The 23,749-nt window shown below is 43.4% G+C and overlaps 1 protein-coding gene across 1 annotated transcript; it reads right to left on the bottom strand.

Annotated features, from left to right (window-relative positions):
• Positions 1–523: 523 nt before the first annotated feature.
• On the bottom strand, positions 524–23,052 carry gmpr (guanosine monophosphate reductase). Its single transcript, XM_076301081.1, has 9 exons — positions 22,693–23,052; positions 9,730–9,849; positions 9,012–9,095; positions 6,594–6,767; positions 5,969–6,050; positions 5,739–5,845; positions 5,089–5,131; positions 4,612–4,771; positions 524–3,630 (listed from the first exon to the last, which is right to left on the bottom strand). Exons 1-9 carry the CDS (start codon positions 22,777–22,779, stop codon positions 3,450–3,452), a joined length of 1,038 nt encoding a protein of 345 aa, XP_076157196.1. The 5' UTR covers positions 22,780–23,052; the 3' UTR covers positions 524–3,449.
• Between the last annotated feature and the right edge of the window lie 697 nt (positions 23,053–23,749).

Here is a 23,749-nt window from a genome sequence, read left to right as displayed (position 1 = left end):
AAGATCAGGGCACAGAACACAGTTGCATGTCTGGTGAATATAGCCTACCGAATGCAGATGACTACAAGCTCACGCTTTGCCTGGTCTAGACTAGTTTCAAAGATTTAGAAATGGGGCACGTATCTTTGGTAGCAACCCCGCCCCCTGGTGAAACAAATGTGTTTGTTAAAGAGAGAAAAAAACTGATCATAAAATGTAATGTAAAAAGGAACGATGGTGTTGTACAAATGTAGCGGAGTAAAAGTACAGATAATAGCTGCAAAATGTAACAAAGTAAAAGGTCAAAAGTATGCACTATAAATTCTACTTAAGTAAAGTACAAATACGTGGAAAATTTACTTAAGTACAGTAACTAAGTATTTGTACTTCGTTACATTCCACCACTGCTCACTATACAAACCTAGTGTAACATTATTGTCCACTTGGGATGACCAAACAAACAAATAACTCACATAAACAAACAAACAAACACACTCAAATGTTCTTTCTGACACCTTGTATTTATTCATTTCACATTATCCATTTGTAATCGCCAGGGATTTTCTTCTCCTGAGTGAACTGATTATGCAGGAGGACAGGACCACGGCCAGCTGAGCACAACAATACTGCAACCCTAACAGACACTGGCCATACAGTAATAATGTGCAGTACAGTATTCAACTCAGACTGAGAATGAACTCTGTTCCAGTCCAGCAGATCGGATAGAATTACTGGATCCAGTGGGTCAGATAGATCTAGAATAGAATGATTCAGTGGGTCAGATAGATCTAGAATAGAATCACTGGATCCAGTGGGTCAGATCCCAGCCATGCACAGAGCAGCTCACTGGAGCTGGAGATGGGTTGGTGTGTGGCTATATTGAGTTGACTTTCTCCATGACCCCTTGTCTTATTTCCTGTTTACCCAGAATGCACCGGGTGGATTTGTCCCAGAGCTCAAACTCTTTCTCTTGGTTTCCCCAGCGCATTCTGTCAATGGAGGCACGATATGCATAGGACCTAATGACACTTGAAGCCATTTCTGTTATAGCTAGACACCAGCTTACCATAGCTAGCTATAGAGCTGTTATAGCTAGACACCAGCTGACCATAGCTAGCTATATCACTGTTATAGCTAGACACCAGCTGATTGGAGGGATGTCTGTCTGCCTCCCAAAGCTTCCCCAAAAGAGACCATAGTATTGCATCCATGGCCTGTGGTGGGTAACGTTTATTCCAACCATTCACTAAACAGCAATTTAGATTTATATTAGCATTTATATACTACTATATCACCCAGGTAGATGAGCTAATTAGTGCAATCACCTGTGTTATGTGCACAGGTAGAACCAATACATAGTAGAGCTTTTACTTTCTGGAACCGGGGTTCCCTAACTTTGGGGTTCCCTAACTCTGGTGTCTAGTATGCTAAGAGAGTGAAGGTGCAATGTTTACAGCAACTCAATGGATTTAGCCATGCTAGGACCCGGAGTCACAGTATACCTACAGCAATGACCAGCGCAGCAATGACCAGCGCAGAATACCTACAGCAATGACCAGCATCTGTGAAACCATTGCAGCAGCAAGAAATATATCAGTCCTGAGGGGTTGGAACATTAGTTATGGCTTTTATATTTTATAACACACACACACACACACATAAAACAATCAGTGTCAGTGAACAAGAACTTATTGCACATATGTTGTGTGTGTGTGTGTGTAGTGTGTGTGTTTGTGTGTGTGTGTGTGTGTGTGTGTTTGTGTAGTGAGTGTGTGTGTGTAGTGTGTGTGTTTGTGTAGTGTGTGTGTAGTGTGTGTGTTTGTGTAGTGTGTGTGTAGTGTGTCTGTTTGTGTAGTGCAGCGTTTCTCAAACTGTGGGTCGCGACCCACTACTGGGTCGCGGAGACATGCCAGGTGGGGCGCGAACTGACGTGAAAAACAGGAGTTTTTTTATTTTTTTTTTTATCTGTAGCCTGGGCCCAGGTAGCACCCGATGCGCAATGGACGCACTGTGTTATTCATAGGGAAGCGCTCGTATCAAGGCAGCTTAGTTAGTCCCGACCTACATGAGATTTTGAACGTTGTTGTGAGAGTGGTGAATTTCATCCAAACCCGGCCCTTAAAATCCCGTCTATTCTCCGCACTTTGCGAAGAGATGGTAGCTGACCAAAAGGCTGTACTGTTTCACAGCGAGGCAAGGTGGCTTTCCCGAGGTAAAGTGCTGTCGCGCGTGTTTGAGCTCCGAGTCGCCTCTTCTTGGAGGAAGAGCGCATGTTTGAATCTGCAAGCACGTTCACTAATGAACATTTCTTGACGAAGCTGGCCTATCTTAGCGATATATTTGATATATCTTAGCGATACATGAGTTAAATGTCCAGTTACAAGGCAAAGACAAGCACCTACATCACATAGCAAATAAGATTACTGCATTCACCAAAAACACTTGAGTATGGGACAGGCGCCTCGATCGCGACAGTATTATGCCTTTGAGATTTCTGGGCGAAATCGCTGAAACGTCTGATTGGGAGCCACTCTTGTGATCCCATGTATTAAACAGTAGGCCTACATCACATCCCTGCAAAGTTTATTTCAAAAATATTTCCCAACCAGCAGTGTTCAGTATGACTGGATTATGGATCCATTTACTGAGGCATGTTGGTATTTCATTGAATATATTGTACAATGCTGTAAAATAGCCTATGCTTCCTAATATGTTGCTGGAAAACAGAAATATGTGTGTTATGTATTTATTTATTATTATATCTGCAGCACCAGCTGATTTTAACTCTGTTGAAGAGGATATATTTAGAACTTGTCATTATTTCAATAAATTTGACAATTTTAAGCTTGACCTACCACTTTCTTAGAGCGATGAGGGACAGGTGGGGCTCGAGAATGCCCCCTCAAAGTGGGGAATGAAAGAAAAAGTTTGAGAACCACTGATCTAGTTTGTTAACTACCACAGTCACGAGTTGGGTCGCGATAGTCTGTCATTTTTAAAAAGTGGGTCCCCAGAAAAAAAGTTTGAGAAACACTGGTGTAGTGTGTGTGTTTGTGTAGTGCGTGTGTGTGTAGTGTGTGTGTTTGTGTAGTGTGTGTGTACTTGTGTAGTGTTTGTGTAGTGTGTGCGTGTGTGTGTTTGTGTAGTATAGTATATATACTCTTTTGATCCCATGAGGGAAATAGTGTGTTTGTGAGATTTAGAAAGAATGTTCAAGTAAACATGTTGAATTTTAAAGTAACACAGGCAAAGAGAAGGCAAGACTATGTGTGTGTGTGTGTGTAATGGAAGTGTGTGTGTACAGTATGTGTGTGTGTGTGTGTGTGTGTGTAATGGAAGTGTGTGTGTATGTATGTGTGTGTGTGTGTGAGTGTGTGTGTGTGAGTGTGTGTGTGTGTGTGTATGTGTGTGTGTGTGTAATGGAAGTGTGTGTGTGTAATGGAAGTGCGTGTATGTGTGTGTGTGTGTGACTAGGTGAACATGTGACTAGACTGCTGTGTGACTCTGATGAAGGTGGTCCTCCGGCTCAGCTCCTTGAGTTTGGCGGCCCCCACATACGTGCAGGTGGACCGCAAGCCGCCCAGGACATCGCGGATTGTGTTCTCCACGTCGCCCTTATATGCCACCTGCACCGTCCGACCCTCCGATGCCCTGAGGGACGCAACACAGACGACAACAAACAGCAAAACGTTACATTTATATAGCGCTTATGTAGACATGTGAAGGAAAACGACAAACAACTAAACATAACATTTATATAGCGCTTATGTAGACATGTGAAGGAAAACGACAACACGTTACATTTATATAGCGCTTATGTAGACATGTGAAGGAAAACGACAAACAGCTAAATGTTACATTTATTTAGCGCTTATGTAGACATGTGAAGGAAAACGACAAACAGCTAAATGTTACATTTATTTAGCGCTTATGTAGACATGTGAAGGAAAACGACAAACAACTAAACATGACATTTATATAGCGCTTATGTAGACATGTGAAGGAAAACGACAAACAGCTAAATGTTACATTTATTTAGCGCTTACAGTATATAGAGATGTGAAGGAAAACGACAACACGTTACATTTATATAGGAAAACGTTTGCCAATTGCATGTGAAATAAAATGATTTTGTAAAGCAACCAAAGAAGTTTTTATTTAAGCAAACAAAACTTGGAAGCTTTAGGTAAAACAAACCAAAAACTTCATAAAGCAACCAAGGAAGTTTCAGGTAACTTTAGAGATATTGAACACTATAGGTTATTACCTAAAAATCAACGAGTAAGACGTATTTCAAGCTAAAGTCTTAGCCATAAGCTATCACCTAAACATCAACAAGTAAGACTTATTTTAATCAACGAGTAAAACTTATCTTAATCAACAAGTAAGACTTATTTTAATCAACGAGTAAAACTTATCTTAATCAACAAGTAAGACTTATTTTAATCAACGAGTAAAACTTATCTTAAGCTTACGCCTTAGCCACAAGCTATCACCTAAAACTCAACAGACTCATTTCAAGGTTACGTTTTAGCCACCCTGATGGAAAAAGGACATGTAAGGCCTGGGTACCACTTCACTTCAGAGAAGCCAATTCTTTGCTCTGACTGGCCAATGGCTGGTGTCGGTCACCTGTACTCGGCCACTCCCCCGACGTATTTCTTCATGGCCGTGTCCGAGCTCATGCCATAGAACATTTTGAACTTCTTCCCGTCCTTCTCGATGATGTCACCGGCACACTGGTCGTGACCCGCCAACATGCCACCCAGCATGACAAAATCAGCTCCGGCTCCTGCACACACACACACACATTCATACACACACACACTCATACACACACACACACACACATACACACACGCACACACATTCATACACACACACACGTGCACACGCACACACTCATACATGTACACACACACACTCATACACACACACGCACGCACACACATGCACACACACACACACACCAATATGAACACACACACACACCAATATGAACACACACACACACAATACATTAGAGCTCATTGAAATTATTTATTTCACATGACAAAATAAATCCTGAATAAATGTCCATACACAGAAGTCCTTCAAAACCAAACATACCAAAAGCCTTGGCCACATCACCAGGACAGCTGCAGCCACCATCCTACAGTGGACACACACACAGAGGCACACACACACACACAGAGGCACACACACACACACACACACAGAGGCACACACACACACACATACATACACACACACAGAGGCACACACACACACACACACACACACACACACACATACACACACACACACACACACACACACACACACACACAGACATACACAGACACAATAGTTTTATTTACAAAAGAATAAAAGTCCAGGAGCACGAACACTCAAGTCAGACATGAGCCCGATAACAAACATCTGATCACTGGTCAGGGCTGGAGCTCACAGCGCCTGCCATTCTGTCCAATCCTAGAGTTCATGAAGATGATGCCCCCTTGTGGTCAAATCAGAGCAGTTCAGGTCATTCATACATCCATTCACAACGTGGACTCACTGAGATGATGTCCCCCTTGTGGTCAAATCAGAGCAGTTCAGGTCATTCATACATCCATTCACATCGTGGACTCACTGAGATGATGTCCCCCTTGTGGTCAAATCAGAGCAGTTCAGGTCATTCATACATCCATTCACAACGTGGACTCACTGAGATGATGTCCCCCTTGTGGTCAAATCAGAGCATCACAACGTGGACTCACTGAGATGATGTGTCCCTTGAGCCCATGGGCGGAGTCGGCACACTCTATGACGGCGCTCAGCTGTGGGTAGCCCACGCCAGTCTTGATTCGTGTCGTGCACACTGACCCTGGAGGTCAAAGGTCAAACGCAGGGTCAGAGCCACACGTGGAGGGATTTTAACAGTGCACACACATTCACACACACACACACATTCACACACACACTCACACACACACACACACACATTCACCTGGTCCGATTCCCACTTTGATGATGTCAGCACCGGTCAGAATAAGTTCCTCCACCATCTCTCCTGTCACCACGTTACCAGCCTGTTCCACCCAACATAAAACAAGGGGATTATGGGGGTTGTAGGCATCCTTTACAGTACATTTAGCCTGTTCCACCCAACACAAGCCAAGGGGATTATGGGGGTTGTAGGCATCTTTTACAGTACATTTAGCCTGTTCCACCCAACACAAGCCAAGGGGATTATGGGGGTTGTAGGCATCTTTTACAGTACATTTAGCCTATTCCACCCAACACAAGCCAAGGGGATTATGGGGGTTGTAGGCATCTTTTACAGTACATTTAAGCCTGTTCCACCCAACACAAGTCAAGGGGATTATGGGGGTTGTAGGCATCTTTTACATTTGTACTTTAAGTTTATGAAAATGTCAAAACAATCAAATTATTTTATACATCAATTACACACTGTTCCACAATTTGCATTCTATATATCTACGTTTATTTTAAATGAGTATACAGAGGATTCTATATATATGTTTATTTTAAATGATTAAGCAGAGGATTCTTTCTGAAACAGCACATTTCTACTGTACGTGGGTGTTCACAGGGCATGCGGGGCCACTCACCATGATGGTGTGTGTGGGGAACTTCTCTCGGACCGTCTTGACGAACTCCACGAAGTGCTCGGAGTAGCCGTTAGCCACGTCCAGGCAGATGTAGCGCACCTGAGGAACGGCCTCCAGGATGGCACTCAGACGCTCCAGATCCGCTTTCCCACTGCCCGAGCTAGCCGCTACATGCTAACACACACACACAGATCCGCTTTACCACTGCTCGAGCTAGCCGCTACATGCTTACACACACACACACAGATCCGCTTTACCACTGCCTGAGCTAGCCGTTACATGCTAACACACAAACACACACACACACACAGATCCGCTTTACCACTGCTCGAGCTAGCCGTTAAATGCTAACACACACACACACACACACACACAGATCCGCTTTCCCACTGCCCGAGCTAGCCGCTACATGCTAACACACACACACACACACACACACACACAGATCCACTTTACCACTGCTCGAGCTAGCTGTTACATGCTAACACACACACAGATTCACTTTACCACTGCTCGAGCTAGCTGTTACATGCTAACACACACACACACACACACACACAGATCGCTTTACCACTGCTCGAGCTAGCTGTTACATGCTAACACACACACACACACACAGATTCACTTTACCACTGCCCGAGCTAGCCGCTACATGCTAACACTCACACACACACACACAAACACAGATCCGCTTTACTTTACCACTGCCCGAGCTAGCTGCTACATGCTGCACCCACACAGAAATACGCAGACGAGAAATACACACACTTATACACACTAGAACACACACACACACACTGTGCCTGCAGACATGCTGAGTCTATAACTGAGGAGAGGGAGGGTCCATTAAAGGACAATTCCGGCACTAAATGAACCTAGGGGTTAATAACACATGTGTACCGAGTTCGACCGTTCGCTGGGATTTGTTTTCATGCTAGTCGAATGTGACCAGTTTTATTGCAAACCGCTAATTAGCGTTTAATGCTAGCCTTCGGGGCACACGTACAGTAAAAAGAAATCTCTATACCAATAACAAGGCTCAAAATAGCACCACACTTACACAATAGTGTGGTGCTATTTTGAGGGTCTCTTCATGTAAACCGAAGCATTGAGAACTTTGTAAGTGTACAGGCAGTTTATTAAAAAGAAACACATTACTGTTCACGTCTGGTTCACATATACAGGCAGGAGATGTGAACTAAAATCAAACGTAATTTGCTCAATATAGGCCTATCAGAAATAATAGCTCCGATGTAACATAACTTGTGTATAGTGTACTTACTTAGTGGATGTCCATCTGGTCCCTCTGGTATGGATCGCCGCCTCCAATTTCTTTTCGGGACATGGAAAAAAGTTTCAATGAGGGGAAATCTTCAGACTCTACAAAACCCTGCGTCTCTTGGGGGTCGCGACGCAACAGGTCCCACTCCATGCAACACAGGCACTCCTCTTTGGTGGCCATAGCTTCACAATGTCCGCAGGTAGCCTACAGTTTCCAGAAGTGCGAGGCTGTGTGCGGCATTGACTACAGGTAGCTCTCTCTCTCGTAGCCCTTTCATGGAGCTCCGCAGCTCTTCGTTGGTAGGCTATATTCCGACGTCCAATAAGGGTTCATCCTTGATGTCTTCAAATTCGTTCAAATAACCTGCCATCTCTTACGTCTCCTGTTGCGTTCAGTGCTTCTCTTTTGCACAGTCCTTTCTTTCAGCAACAACGTTTCACACGAGATTCACTTCACATCCCAGAGTTTCGTTTTCCCAAGGCGCCTGCCTGTATGTGAACCACACGTGAACGGTAATATGTTTCTTTTTAATAAACTGCCTGTACACTTACAAAGTTCTCAATGCTTCGGTTTACATGTAGAGACCCTCATTATGCTACTTAGTGCCTTTTTAGTGAATAGAAATAGCGATTTCTTTCTACTGTATGTGTGCCCCGAAGGCTCGCGTTAAATGCTAATTAGCGGTTTGCAATAAAACTGGTCACATTCGATTAGCATCAAAACAAATCCCAGCGAACGGTCGAACTCGGTACACATGTGTTATTAACCCCTAGGTTCATTTTGCAAATTCGAATTGTCCTTTAACAGGTCATTAGGGCTCTACACACACACACACTGTGCCTGCAGACATGCTGAGGAGAGGGAGGGTCCATTAAGAGGTCATTAGGGCTCTACAAACACACACAGTGCCATAAGCCCTCAGTAACTGAACCCATTAAACTGAGATAGATTACCGCTTCTCCAAGCATGAGGATGAGGGCGTGGGGATTAACACGGTTCTCATTTGAGGATACGGGTGTTTGTAGCAGTTAGTATTTAGAGTGTGTGTTTTAGGAAATGTGTGTTTGGGGACCAATGGGGTCCAGTGAGTGTTTTGTAATGGTTTTTGAGAAATGTATCTGTGTGTGTGTGTTTACCTCTAAGCATTCTGGGTGATCAGCAGCAAACTTCTTCCACTCCTCCAGGGAATAGTGCTTCTGCATAGCGGTGAAGAGAGTGTGCTGGGGAGAGAGAGAGAGAGGGAGAGAGAGAGAGAGAGGGAGAGAAAGAGAGGGAGAGAGAGAGAGAGGGAGAAAGAGGGAGAGAGAGAGAGAGGGAGAGAGAGAGAGGGAGAGAGAGAGAGGGAGAGAGAGGGAGAGAGAGAGAGGGAGAGAGAGGGGTATGAAGTGACAAAGGGAGAGAGGGAGGAAGGGTGTGTGTGCATGCGGGGGAGATGAGGACATTTCAAATCATTGATTAATTAACAGGCAAACTCATGGGTGCAGGGTAAGATGTGGGCCATAGGGACTAGATGGGGTTTAGATGGGGACTAGTCGTGAGTGTAGGTTTAGATGGGGACTAGTAGGTTTAGATGGGGACTAGTAGGTTTAGATGGGGACTAGTCGTGAGTGTAGACTAGTAGGTTTAGATGGGGACGAGACGTGAGTGTAGGTTTAGATGGGGAGATGGGGACTAGTAGGTTTAGATGGGGACTAGCCATGGGTGTAGGTAGACTAGTCTCATCACTATCAAACTAACAGGCAAACTGCTCTTTGTGTACAGCAGTGTTTTGTCTTCTGCTTTTTACTGGTTGGCCTGCAGGTGGCGCTCCACCAACCCCTGCCTGTTGCTATGGTTACTGGGTTGTACACTCACTTTGCTCAGAACCTGGGCCATCTCGAAGGTACCCGTGGTGTCCATGTTGGCGGCGATGATGGGGATGCCATTATACGTCTGCTTGGAGTTACGGAATGTAAAGGTCCTCTGCAAGTCCACCTGGGAAGAGGAGAAGGAGATGAAGGAGGAGAGAGGAGGAAGGGAAGGAGGAGGAGAGAGGGGGAAGAGGGGAGGAGGAGGTGAAAGTAAGTGGAGGAGGAGGAAGATGAGAAGGAGGAAAAGGAAGAGTTGGAGGAGAAATATTGGGCAGAAGAGGCGGAGGAAGAGGAGGAAGATGGGAAGGAGGAGGAAGAGGAGGAGGACAATTGGGCAGAAAAGGAAGAGTTGGAGGAGGGGGAAGAGGAGGAATATTGGGCAGAAGAGGAGGAGGAGGAGGAGGAATATTGGGCAGAAGAGGAGGAGGAAGAGAAGGTGGAGGAATATTGGGCAGAAGAGGAGGACCATGGGATTGAGGAGGAAGAGAGAGAAGGAGGAGAAGGAAGGTGAGAGTTTAGGATGCTGCAGGCCCGTGGCTAAAACATCAGCACCAGCACCGTAGCAACAACAGCATCAGTACCGTAGCAACAACAGCATCAGTACCGTAGCAACAACAGCATCAGTACCGTAGCAACAACAGCATCACTGTTAGCATCTGCTTTCACTAATGAAGATTATTCAGAGGACATCCATAACTTTTTGCATGTGTGTGCTTTTGATTATTCAGAGAACATCCATAATAGAGGGAGAGCAGATAGCTAACAAAAGTTCAGAAAAAGTCCTGTTGGCAAATTTGAGGAAAAGTCGGTAAAGGGGCTATTTCACACAATTTGAGGGTGCTGAATTCAAATATTTTGTTTACTAAGCTCAATTTTGAGTTTTAAGCTTGCTAATTAGCATAATTCACATACTTTTTGGTTTTGCCATCAGATATCATAGTAATTGCAAAAAATAAGGCATTGTAATATAAGGCAAATAAGGCATGTATCAGATATGTTGTAGGACAGGACAGGACAGGACAGAAATTACCCTCAAGTAGCAAATGAAAATAAGCTAAAATTAAAATATAAAGATTCAGTATGACGTTTAGAAACAAAATAGATTCCTTGATAATAAATTGATAGAATAGTAGGTGACTGCTCATTTTTCTGTAGAAAGTCCTTTGTCATTAACTATTATGAACAGTTGTCTTTACAGAGGATTTACACTGTATTTTTTTTTTTACTGTAAAGGCGAGTAAATTAAAGGCGATTAAAACATCTCACTGGTGCTCTTTCCTATCATTCAAATTCCAGCCATGCAGAAAAATGGAAGAGTGTGCATGTTTGAGGAGTGCTATGGAGATTGCATTATTTGCAAAGAATTTAGACAAGATATCCTTTATAGTGCAACAAAAAGAAACATTATCCAGTGCATCATTACTACATATGATGCTGAAAGGAAAGTGGACCTAGGACAAATCCTCAGCTATGAACTGATTAATGTCCCTGTAGCTTTTGCAGTTAGCGATGGTTATTTGTGAAGTGGAAATAAGTCTATCCTCACTCAGGTGCTGTCTAGCAATGTGGAATGTCCAGTAGTGATCACTGCAAAAACTGCTCATTCAACACTGTAGATGCTCAAGATCTAGTTATGTCTAGGACACCCATCTGACTGCAGCACATTTAAGAAGTATGCAGGAAAGTTTGTGAGAAACTTTAGTATTGGTATTTGTTATGTGGTAGCAAATTATGTTAACTATCAAAGTAATAGACCTAATGTAGGAATGCACACAGATGTTGCAACAGATAATGGTTTAGGCCTCTGATTAAGACCTGAGTGGTTGAAACATACTTATTAAATTACACTGTCTGGGAGCTAAGAAGACTTTCTTCACTTTTTTTCCCTTTGCAACTGTCAAAGAAATCCCATAAACACAGGAAGGCCTAGGCTAGCCTACATCAGATGGCCTAAAGATTAGGCTCTTCTGAATAGCATTAAGTGATTTGCATGCAGTAATTTCAACACTGACCTTGATCTAGCCTATTTTTGCTATTTAAAGGTAATTTATTGCCAAAACACCACACAATATAAATGAGCTATAACAAACAATAAAGGACTTAATCACACACAAACTACTATTTTACTGACTACAAAAATAACTAGATGTACCGCAGAGCGGTACAAAATATGACCGCCGCCCAGTCCAGCACATTTTTTCCACAAAAAAGAAATCACGCTGAAAGGCCTATATGATCCTAACTGTCTCACTAAATTGCATTATCCACACTCAATTCTCACTGGTATCTGCTAGACAACAAGTACCAAAACATGATTAGTTCATAGATTTCACATGTAAAATTCATTTTATACAACCCCACCTCCATCTTCTTGCCTGTTCATAATTCTGAGAAATTCTTGATTGTTTGTGTTATGTTTATGTTATGTGTGTGGGTGTGTGTGTGTGTGTGCGTGCTTGTGTGTGTGCCTGCGTTTGTGCCTGTGCATGCAAGCGTACATATGTCTACTGTGTGAGTATGTGTCATATGTATGATTACTGTGAATGTATGTGTGTGTGTGTGTGTATCTGTTTGTGCACATGTGTGCACATGAAATGGGTTAACATGACCCCTGGAGGCAAACATACGGAAAAAAATGGTCATCCTAGGCCCTACAGTTCTCAAGATATTGCATTCGGAGGGTGTCATAATGATCCTACACTTCCAATTTCGTGCAGTTTTGACTATGTTAGGTCACAGATACCTGCGATTACAACACCTCATTTTTACTTTTTTGTGTTTAACTAGGTGGCGCTATACATGAAATGAGTGGTTATGGAATGGGTTGACATGGCCCCTTGAGATCAACATACAAAAAAAAATGGTCCTCCTACACCTTACGGTTCTCGAGATATTCACAGAAAACTGTGTCTTCCCTACCCTCCTTTCGGGAGGTGCAGTCCAGCGGGGGGGCTACAGATCAAAACGAGAAAACGATGGGGTTACATGCCCACCAAGTTTCGTCTACCCCGGTCTTTCAGTGTCCCGGGAATCATTGACGGAAATTTGGACATGCGAAAAAGAAAAAAATAAAAAAATCTGACTAAACCTATATGACCGCCGCTTCGCTGCGCGGCGGTCATAATAATTATGTAGTTTAGAAGTTTAAAACCCAGAATTGACCAAAAGTGCACCAAATTCAACACAAATGACTCCGTACACTTGGAGGAGACCTGCGTCCTTTCTTTTCCAGATATTTTAGGATTTGGATATCGTTTCAGTATCGAGTATCAAGATATTTATGGCAGGTATCGTATCAAAGTCATAATTTTGGTATCGTGACAACACTATATAACCTGACAATAGCCAGGCTAGCTTCACTCACATCCATCTGGGACCTCTTCCATTGAGAGTGATTAATGCAACCGACTTTATGGTTCAGCCAATCAGGACGCAGGGCGGGAGTTTCATAGATGTGACATAGCGTAGAAGCGACTGTGAGACTGTTATCAGCGTCACGGGTTGGCTTCGATGTGAGTGGTTGAAGTAGCACGTCAATAGATGACGGACAAGTGGCTTATTCAATCATATGTAAGCATTTTTTTATTAGGCCCAGCCTTCTGAAGCAACACTTCAATGGATCGGTTCCAGATGGATGAGTGGAGCTAGGCGGAGCGAAATTCATCTGGCTATTGTCAGGTTAAACACTATATGCCAGAGCCACTCTGTTTTCTAGATGTCAAGGATCGGAGGCTCTACCACCAAGTGATGCTTCTCAATGGCATATTAGAAGAGCACATCAAGCTCTATGGAGGCAAGCCAGTGTTTCCCACAGAATTGGATTACATTTGTGGCGGTAGCTGACTTGGACAACGGGGGGTGGGGGGGGGGGGGGGGTAGATCGTCTTGGTAGTGTATAAACTTAGGTCTAATTGAGTGCCTGTCACTTTAAAATGTTCGTGATTAACCAACCTGGTCTCATTAGGGAAACGTTCCCCTGGGAACGTTTTGGCAAACCCAGCCAAACGTTCCACCAGACACGTTTCTGAGGTGCAAACTAGCCAAGCAACCCAGCGGGGGTGCTAAAGAGAGACGTTTAGACGTTGTTTACTACAGTTAGGTCTGGTCAAACTAAATTGTAGCTTACACAAGCTCAGCAGTATTCTTTGGTTAGCAAACCAAAGTTTTGGATTAATAGTGCCTATATCTCGCTACGTTTCACAAAATATAAGGGCACAAACCCTGAACTGCCGTCTATGGTTAGCTGCCACATCTTGGTGGGTTTTTTTTTTCGCGAGCAACCCGGGGGATTTTAGCTCAATTGTCAACACGCTCGACTTCCGCTCCGAGGGACAGCTGTTCGCAGGTTCGAATCCGGCTGGTGACTGTGTGCTATACAGTATATTGTGCGGTGATTATTATATAGAGGGATGGTGGGGTGTGCAACTGTTTTTTTATCTGTGGTGACTGTGTGCTGTGCTATGACATCTGTTACTATATGGACTGGTAGGCTTGGCAGTTCAATCACCACCTAGCAGCTAATTCTCTAGTAGCTAATTCTCTGCACTGTTACAGCAGCGACAGACAGGAGAGAAAATCTGAGGCACAACAGCAGCAGTGGCGGTTCCACTCGTACTTTTTAAACCTGCCGGCGACTGAACCGAGTTGGGACTGGACCAACGACCCCTAGTGGCCATGCAGAGGGATTCCACTTGAGGACCACGTCACTTTCGTGACCATAAGACACTTTTTAAATATTTTTTTCTAATAAACAAAACTTTTTAAATTATTCGAGTGTTGTGACATATTTGGTTGCCATGGTTGCTCCTCAGGGTAGTTTGTGAAGGAGGCGGCCGCACTGGCGCCCCCACCTGGTGACACGTAAGACCCCATTGACCCCAACATTAGCTTACGGTTTATTTTTATGCACACAAACTTATAGGATGGGCTAGATACCTTCGAAGTGTTTCCAAGTGTGTGACTATCCTATTAGGAATGTACAATAAGCTGTTAACAAAGGTTTTTATCCGTGAATGATACCGAAAGCCCCTTTAAATGATTGCTGGGCTGGCATAGTCAAGTGTTTAGCTAAAACGAGTGCTAGCTTGCTAACAAATAAGCATGAGCAAAGAGTATAGAAGCCCAAGAGGCGAAACTCAATAGAACGCTCCATAGCAACAGTTGCCCCCATGACGTGACAGCACGGCTGCCATTATGGACTGAAAACTAAAGGAAAACGTCGAAAAATACGCCACTGAACCAACATAAAATAACAAATGTAAAGTAATCTTACATTTTTCTGGCCGTCATATTTAAATATGAAAACAATTTAAAATACATTAATTAGGATGACCGATGTTAAATGACAGAAAATTTTATGTCTATGTGTTGGTTATGCATGGCCTAATTACCCTTAGGAAAAAGTAGGCCTACTATAGGAATCTTATAGTATTTTGGGACAAAATATTATAGTAATCTTATAGGAATACTATAGTAATTTGGGACATACTATAGAAGTACTATGAGATTACTATAGAAATACTATAGTGACTCTAGGATATTATAAAGGTATTACAGAATATAACATAAGTTATATAAGTAGGTAAGCAGCTAAAGCAGATACCTACATGGAGAGTCCAGGGGCCGGTTCCCCGATAACGCTCACTCTTAGCGCGCTAAGAACACTCAAAAGATATATCTTACCAAAGTTGTTTATGTTCCTAAGTGTGTTCCCCGAAGTGTCCCTTAGGAAGCTTCTTAACACGCTGCCTCTTACGTTCGACGTTACAAAGGCGCTGTCCCAAGTGAAGGTGCTGAATTAGTTGGCATTGATTGCTCAGGAATCGATTTTCTACTTCACGTGAAGGTGCATGACGGCGTTAAGAAACACGTTCTATGCAAATTAAACATTTCTCAAATTATTCCAGTAACATTTATTTTAAGATAGTTTAAGTTATCAGTAAAATATAAACTATTAACTAAATTATAAAATTGTCAGTAATATGTTCACACGATATGTTGTGACGGGTAGACTAACCGGGTAGGCCTATCCCTCGCTAAATCATCCACCCTCCTTATCCCATTGTGCCACTTGTGCCGCTTCTTGACATGGGTTTAACGACTTCTAAACATTATGTAATACACTTTTATATTACTATGATAAGGTACCTTACAATTATAATTGATTGGCATGGAGCGACATGGACTAGGCTACACAGCGTTTTTGATTCAATACAAGGACACGTTGGATCGCTGCCATAGGCCTAGTTGGTCGCTTACTGGACACCACCATGCTTACCCATTTATAGATCTTAGCCATTTAGAGGCAAATTCTTTGCCAGCTTTTAATTATCAAAAGTGATTGCCAATTTGAACGCTTTAATGACATTACTAAATAGCCTAGGCTAATTACCACCATATTAGTTCTGATACCAAATAAAGTAAACTTCATAAATAGGCCTGCATCCATTGCGAACATATTTTATTATTAGTCTTAAAATGTCCATAACATAAAATCATCGTTGAGCCACAACATTGTCAACATACTGTCGGCCTACCATAGTTTGACTTGTACAGCGCTGCGCTGATTTCTAAAGACTGCTGCACAGTGGCGGCGACTAGCGTCTTGAGAGCTCAAACAACGCTAAGAGGGAGCTTACGAATGGTCCAGACCAACCTTACGAACGTGTGACTTACAGAAGTTATACTTAGCATACGAACATTTTGGGAATCGTGCCATAACGTTAAGAGAGAGGTTAAGGAATAGGTTAAGAACTACTTAGCGATAAGAACCAGTGTTGGCAACTATTTCGAATGAAAAGTAGCTAAAGCCAGCTCCAAAAGTCGCTAAATGTCGCTAGATGACGTCATGCGCTAATTTGCATATGAATTACGTCAGCACGTCGTACCCCCCCCCCCCAAAAAAAAAAACGTTCCCTTTTCCCAATTCCCTTTTACTCCTGTTTGCTTTTCTCCTACTCATATAGACAGCTTTAAGAGCCTAGTTTAAATATATTTGATTTAATATTTGTATATTTATTGATAGGCTACACTTTACTTTCTGTAGCCTATCATCTACTACACTAGCATCAGGTGGCTGAAAAGCAGTCATTTCCAACCTATTCACTGCTGCATCTGCTTTGCACTGCTTGAAGTCTGATTATAATGTGACCATAGGCATATATTTCGGCTACATAATATAGTCACTCGGACAGAGCGATAGAATTTTTTTTTTTTTTTTTTTTTACTCAGCCGACAGTCCTGCATCAACTTGCATTGACAACATTGAAGCTAGGCCTACATAGCCTGAACGAATGCTATAAACATTCACTGCTTTGCTTGTGAATGAAGTTGTAGGCTAGCCTACTTCCTTTGTTCAATTGTTGAACGATGCTGGCAAGCGTGTCCCTGTTTCCCTGTCATCATGTCATTGCTCTCGTCTCGTTGACTCTCGTTGTAATTTCAGCCAAAGTTGCTGCACCTTCCAATGAGCGTTGTCTGAGCTTAGATCTATAGAACATCTACTTCCTTGTAATAAAATGGGCTGATACTATATAGGCCAGTCATTCCTTTTATAATCATGGGGCAACGCTTTGGGCAAATTTGCGATGTAATTCACTAACGAAACAGGCATGAGGGGAGATTTTCTGACGTTTAAACAACGAGTCAGCCTGGGCAAACCGAAGGATAACGCATAGAGAAAACAAAAGTCGCCAGACACACGAAAAATTCGCCAGATTTGTTGTCAGTCGCTAGATATACTTTTCAGTCGCCAGAGACGGCCAAAAGTCGCTAAATCTAGCGACAAAGTCGCTAAATTGGCAACACTGATAAGAACGTTTTGGGGAACTGGCCCCTGTACATTATATAAGCAGCTAAAGCCGATACATGGAGAGTCCAGGATGTACATTATATAAGCAGTTAAAGCAGATACCTACATGGAGAGTCCAGTACATTATATAGAGCAGCTAAGAGTAGGGTTGCCACATGCACTGGATTTCCCGGGATTGTTCTCTTTTTTGAGTGACTGTCCTGGATAATTAATAATTTCTGGGGCAAGAATTGTCCCGGTTTTTGGTTAAAATGAACTTCTGATTATAATTTCTGCTAGTTTCAAGCGGTTTTGTTCTTGGTTGTGTTTATCGTACAAATCCTGTATAGCCTTCGTACACAGACATAAAGGGCATGCTTTTTGGTGATTGGGATCAAAAATAGAGTTTACATTATTACCTAGCCACTGAACTTATCTCAGTTACTTACTGCCACCTTCCTAACATCAAATGGGTATTTTGATTAATTTCTAAGGGTGTCACGATTTCGATTTTATGTCGAAATCGATCGAAATTACATTTCAATCTCGAACTTCAAACTCAAAAGTAGAATCGACGATGCAGCCACACCCCCAATGTCACATCTTAACATGTATGTACGCACAAACGCACATGCTGAACTTCGGCGTCAACACTCCTCTAATTTTAGGCTGCAGCCAGTTAAAATATACACATCATCCTACCGAAATCGAAGCCCCTCTTGCTACTCAGAAATCACAGGTGTGGAAGTGTTTTGTCGCTCATTCACGTCAATTAACACTAACTTAGCCTAGCCTACTCAACTTAGCAAGTGAAAAGATGATCTAGTTACAGTCCAAAATTACTTTAAGGCTTAAAATGCACATTGAAAAGTACATATTATATGAACACTAACCTTGGGTCTCTTCAGAGTGTGCTGAAACAATGAAATTATCTCTTGTTGTTTTATTTCACTATGTTTCACTAATGTTTGATCTGTTACATTACAACCTCATGGTTGGAACAGTTTCAAAAGCGGTTTCAAAATAAAAGCCCCCCTAAACAGAAAAGGAAAAGGCCAAAAAAAGGTCAATGACATATACATGGATTTCTATGCAACGTCACGAAAACATGCTTGCGCAACTAAGAGGCAGAAAGCACCATAAAACAGCATAGAGCAGTGCTCCCCTTGAATAGAATAAAATGAGTTTTTATGCTGAAAACTGCACCAATTCGAAATCACGATGGTTAGAATGTTCAATATGTTCAATATCCCTAACTGAATGCATGTCTTTGCCAAAAATGACAAAATACGATGTTATATTAATAATGCAAATGAACGGCAAACTCTGAAATGAGATGTTATCATTGAGACAACAGGGGTATACAAAAAATTCCGATTGTAGCTTACAGCAGCCGACTATTTAGGTTAAGTTTATAACGCTGTGGACGGCCACCAAGCGTCTTCTGCCCCACGGCTGCGCGCGCATTTAGTTTTGTTGGTAAACGGGAAACGTGTTATGTGTTAGCATGTTGCTATGCTAGCGGGCTCTGCCGTGGTCGTAGAGAGAGGAACATAGCAGTAATCAAACACCTCCACATTTTCCCTACTTAAATACAGTTGCACGAGTAGTTGATAAAAATGTGTACGTCACACAACATGAAACGTGGCGATTTTCCAAGCGAATAAACAGGAGAACTACAATGTGTGGCGCAATAGCACTTGGGAGTACTTCGACCTAGCGTGGTAATATTATTAACACCTAATTGTAGATCCTATCCACCACAGAGTTTAGAATCCATGCTGGATCGACCCTCAGCCTCTCCCTCCCCTCTGAGCTAGAGAGAGGCACACACACTAGAGATGCGCTGATGGGCTATTATTTCAACCATAACTGCATAGCAAAACTTATCATCCATCAGCACCAAAGTTTGTTGACCAATTTTCAAAACCGCACCCGCCCACCATCCGTTGGTTGTTTTAATGTAGGCTATATGGGTGATGCAGCGCTGCTGACGTGAGGCTAGAAAGCCCTTGCCTGTTCTAGAAAGACTGATTTAATGAAGCAAATATATTAAAAGGCTAAAGTCGTACATTGGCTAGGCCTATCCCCAGAATATCAGCAGCAAACTCAGTCTCTGTCGCGCAAAACAGTCTCCAAATAAAACGCACATCGGCCTGTTGCCTATTCTGCCAGCTTGTGACAATATATCGTCCAAAATGCTTGATTGCATTGCATTCTCCACATTTTTAGCTACATTTTCATGTACCACATCAGCATTTTTGTTCAGTGAATCTTTTGTAAATTGCTTTACAATTACGGCAGAGCCCGCTAGCATAGCAACATGCTAACACATTCGCGCCGCGCGACAGAGCGTTTGAGTGCACCTACCGGCGCGGGAGAGGTATGACTCAACTCGTGAAAGTTAAGGTAAGAACATATATTACTACTGATTTTGGGTGGCGTGTTCCTTTAAGGAATGCATTAATAGTAATATTAAAAAAAAGATCGAAAATCGAATCGAATCGTGGCTTTAAAATAGAAAATAAAATCGAATCCAGGATTTGGAGAATCGTGACACCCCTATTACTTTCAGTCAGGTTTTCGGGCAAATCAGCTCATACGCCTCAATACAGATGCAGGCAAATTACAGCACTGAAACAGCTCATACACCTCAATACAGATGCAGGCAAAACTATTGGACCTTAGTGCAGCACTGAAACAGCTCATACGCCTCAATACAGATGCAGGCAAAACTATTGGACCTTAGTGCAGCACTGAATGAGCTCATACGCCTCAATACAGATGCAGGCAAAACTACTGGACCTTAGTGCAGCCTTCGACACTGTTGGTCACAACATATTACTACACAGATTAGAGCACTGTTGGATTTACAGGTATAGTCATCCACTGGGTCAAATCATATCTACAAGAAAGGAGCTTCTTTGTTGCCATCGGCAGCTGTACCTCAACGCCAACGTCCTTGACCTGTGGTGTTCCCCAGGGGTCATTCAACCTCTATATGCTCCCACTTGGACAAACCATCACAAACAATTTGATTTCCTATCGTAGCTGTGCTGATGACACCCAACCTTACTTAGCTCTTTCGCCTAATGACTAGGGTCCCCTTGAATCTCTTTGTCAGTGTATTGACAAGATCAACAACTGGATATCTTAAAAAAATGTCTTCAGTTGAACAAAGAAAAAACTGAAGTAATTATTTTTGGTAAAAAAGAGGAAAGACTTAAGGTTGTCACTCCTTGATATTAAAGGGCTTAAAACAAAGGGTAATGTTAGAAATCTTGGTGTCATAAATGACAGTGATCTAAATTTAATTTAAATGTGTGTGTGTGTGTGTGTGTGTGTCAGCAGAGAGCAGTGTGTGTGTCCCTCACTTTTCCTCACCACTCCCTCTCCCACCTGAGACCTGACCTGCTAACCCACTTGTGGAAAGCTCCTCTCTCTCTCTCTCTCTCTCTGTGTGTGTGTCTGTCTGTGTCTTGTCTGATGCTGCTCTTGTTTCAGGGACTAAAAACGCCTAAAATACCTTTCATTTCTGAGAGGAACTGAGGGAAACTAGCTGTTTGTGTAGCTGTTTTCTCCATTCAGGAAAGAGAGAGAGACAGAGATGGTTGTAAAGAAAATATGAATGAATGAAAACAGTCAACACTAGAAGACAGAAGAGTTTGGCTGTCAGTCAGTATGTTCACATGCACAGTTAATATAGCTCGGCTGGGTGATTTGACTGGACCGCATGCGTTAGCTTTATTGCGTTAGCTTTATTGTCTAAATCTGCTATGCTACATGGTGATTTGACCCCTTCCTCCAAAACACGCCATGCTAGCCTCATTAGCTTGTGTGTAAAATAGTTAAATCGTTGACATTACTTGTTGAGAGACTTGTACAGAGCCACATCAGGGCCACACCAGGGCTACATCAGGGATACATCAGGGCCACATCAGGGATACATCAGGGCCACATCAGAGCCGAATTATGGGCCATATGAGAGCTGAATGTGGTTACAATTGCTGGCTGAGCTGCCAGGTTTGGGTTACCCTGTTGGAACCTTGATGACACCTCAGAGGGCCTTCTGCATTCTCTACTTCTGTGTGTGTGCGTGTGTGTGTGTGTCCTTTCACAACCCATTCCTCCATGCTAGCGAAGGGTTGTTTACTCATAAACACAGCTGCCATATCTGGCCTGAGAGAGCAGCACACACACACCTACACTTACACACACACACACACACGCACACCTACACACGCACTCACTCACACACATACATACGCATACTCACACACGCACTCACACACACACTACAGGGCCACATGATGACGCAGAAGAACTAATGTTGTCAAGAGATACATACACACACACACACATAGACACACACACACAGACACTCACACACACACATAGACAAACACGCATGCACTCACACTCACACACGCAATCACACACACACATAGACACTCACACACACACTACAGGGCCACATGATGAAGAACTAATGTTGTCAATAAATGCTTGAAGGGCGGAAAGGTCTAACGATCTGGTAACATCTTCACCAGAGATTGTGTCTAGGCTCCCCTCTCTAACAGGATGCTATCCCAAATGAAACACACACACACACACACTCACATACACACACTCTCACATGCACACACACAACACACACACTCTCACATACACACTCTCACATGCACACACACTCTCACATACACACACACTCTCTCTTACACACTCACACAAACACACACACACTCTCTCTCTCACACACACCATCCACACATCCCCCCTCCACACTCACTCACACAAACACACACGCACTCACACACACACATACTGTAGACACACACACACCATCCACACATCCCCCCTCCCCACCCCCACCCGGTTATTTATAAGCACACGTGTGCTTTCAGGGCAACTGTTCTCTCACATGATCTCCCCTATCTTAAACCAGCACACACACACACACACACACATACACACACACAAATTTCCCCTTGGGGATCAATAAAGTATCTATCTATCTACATACACACACACACACACACACACACACATTAACACGCATGAGCACAAATAAATAACCAAACGAGCCAGGATGGCTGTTAACACTCAGCCCTCATCCGGCCCAGCTCTGAGCCACATGTGGCCCTCATCCGGCCCTCTCCCGGCCCATGTTCCACTTACCTCGGAGCGGCTCTTCAGGCTGCTCCTCTTTGGTCTGAACAGGACATCCTTGAAGTCCAGCTTGAGGTCTGCGTCCACTCGAGGCATGGCGCGGGCGTCGGTGTGTGTGTGTGAGAGTGTGTGGCGGCGGAGAGCGGTGGAGAGCCGAGTGAGTGTGTGTGTGTGTGTGTGCGCAGCCGAGAAGACCCAGCCGCCAAACCTGATCCTGCAGACGCGAAACGTATTTATAGAGACGGGGGGGCCACACACACACACTCCCCCATGGCTTTATTTGGTCAGGCTGTCGTCCTCTCCTCTCTCTCGTCCCTGCACGCCCTCCCTTGCTCACACACACACCCTGACGCTCGACACTCTTCTGTTCTGTCCCTCTCTCTCTCACACACACACACACACACATACGATTGTTCCCCCTCTCTCTTTCTGTCTCACACACACTCACATAAATACAGACGTGCACGCTCCCTATCTTGCATCTCTCTCTCCTCTCTTTCCTCCCTCCTCCTACCCTCTCTCTCTCTCCTCCTCTCTTCTCTAGCACACTGTTCACTGAAGAATAGCAGCAGCAGCAGCATTTCCTGGCTGCTGACGTGCATTAACTCACACACACACACAGAGACGCAAACACACACACACACACACACACTCACACAGAGACATGCACACGCACACACACTGCGGATCGGCACTGCGGTAGGACACACCACACCTGATGTCCACTGGGGGCAAAGCTCTCTAGTGTTTGCATGCATGGCACACACAGACACACACACACACACACACAGAGACACACAGACACACACACACATTTCCTCCAGGAGGATGTGAGAGAGGTCGAGGGATTTAGGAGCTGAGTGAGAATGGTCTCTTTATTGTATAGGTAATGTATGCACACATATTCTATCTCTCTCATACACACACACACATTACAGAAACATACACACACACACACGCATGCATACACTCATACACACTCATACACACACACACGCATGCATACACTCATACACACACGCATGCATACACTCATAGACACACACGCATGCACACACTCATACAC

Source organism: Alosa pseudoharengus, unplaced genomic scaffold (assembly GCF_046254945.1).
Source record: "Alosa pseudoharengus isolate Yale_2024_CS ecotype anadromous, Long Island Sound unplaced genomic scaffold, YU_APseudo_1.1 YU_APseudo_1.1_scf_23, whole genome shotgun sequence".
NCBI lineage: Eukaryota > Metazoa > Chordata > Actinopteri > Clupeiformes > Clupeidae > Alosa > Alosa pseudoharengus.
The sequence above is the reverse complement of the archived record's forward strand: the minus strand, read 5'-3'. Positions and strand labels throughout refer to the sequence as shown.

Bases quoted from the DNA above. Each gene is read 5' to 3' on its own strand.
- gmpr (XM_076301081.1), bottom strand. From the start codon at position 22,779: ATGCCTCGAGTGGACGCAGACCTCAAGCTGGACTTCAAGGATGTCCTG. The intron at 5,132-5,738 runs GTGAGTCCACGT...TGTCCACTGTAG, and splicing joins TCAAGGGACACATCATCTCA to GATGGTGGCTGCAGCTGTCC. The intron at 3,631-4,611 runs GTGACCGACACC...TGCGTCCCTCAG, and splicing joins GGGGGAGTGGCCGAGTACAG to GGCATCGGAGGGTCGGACGG.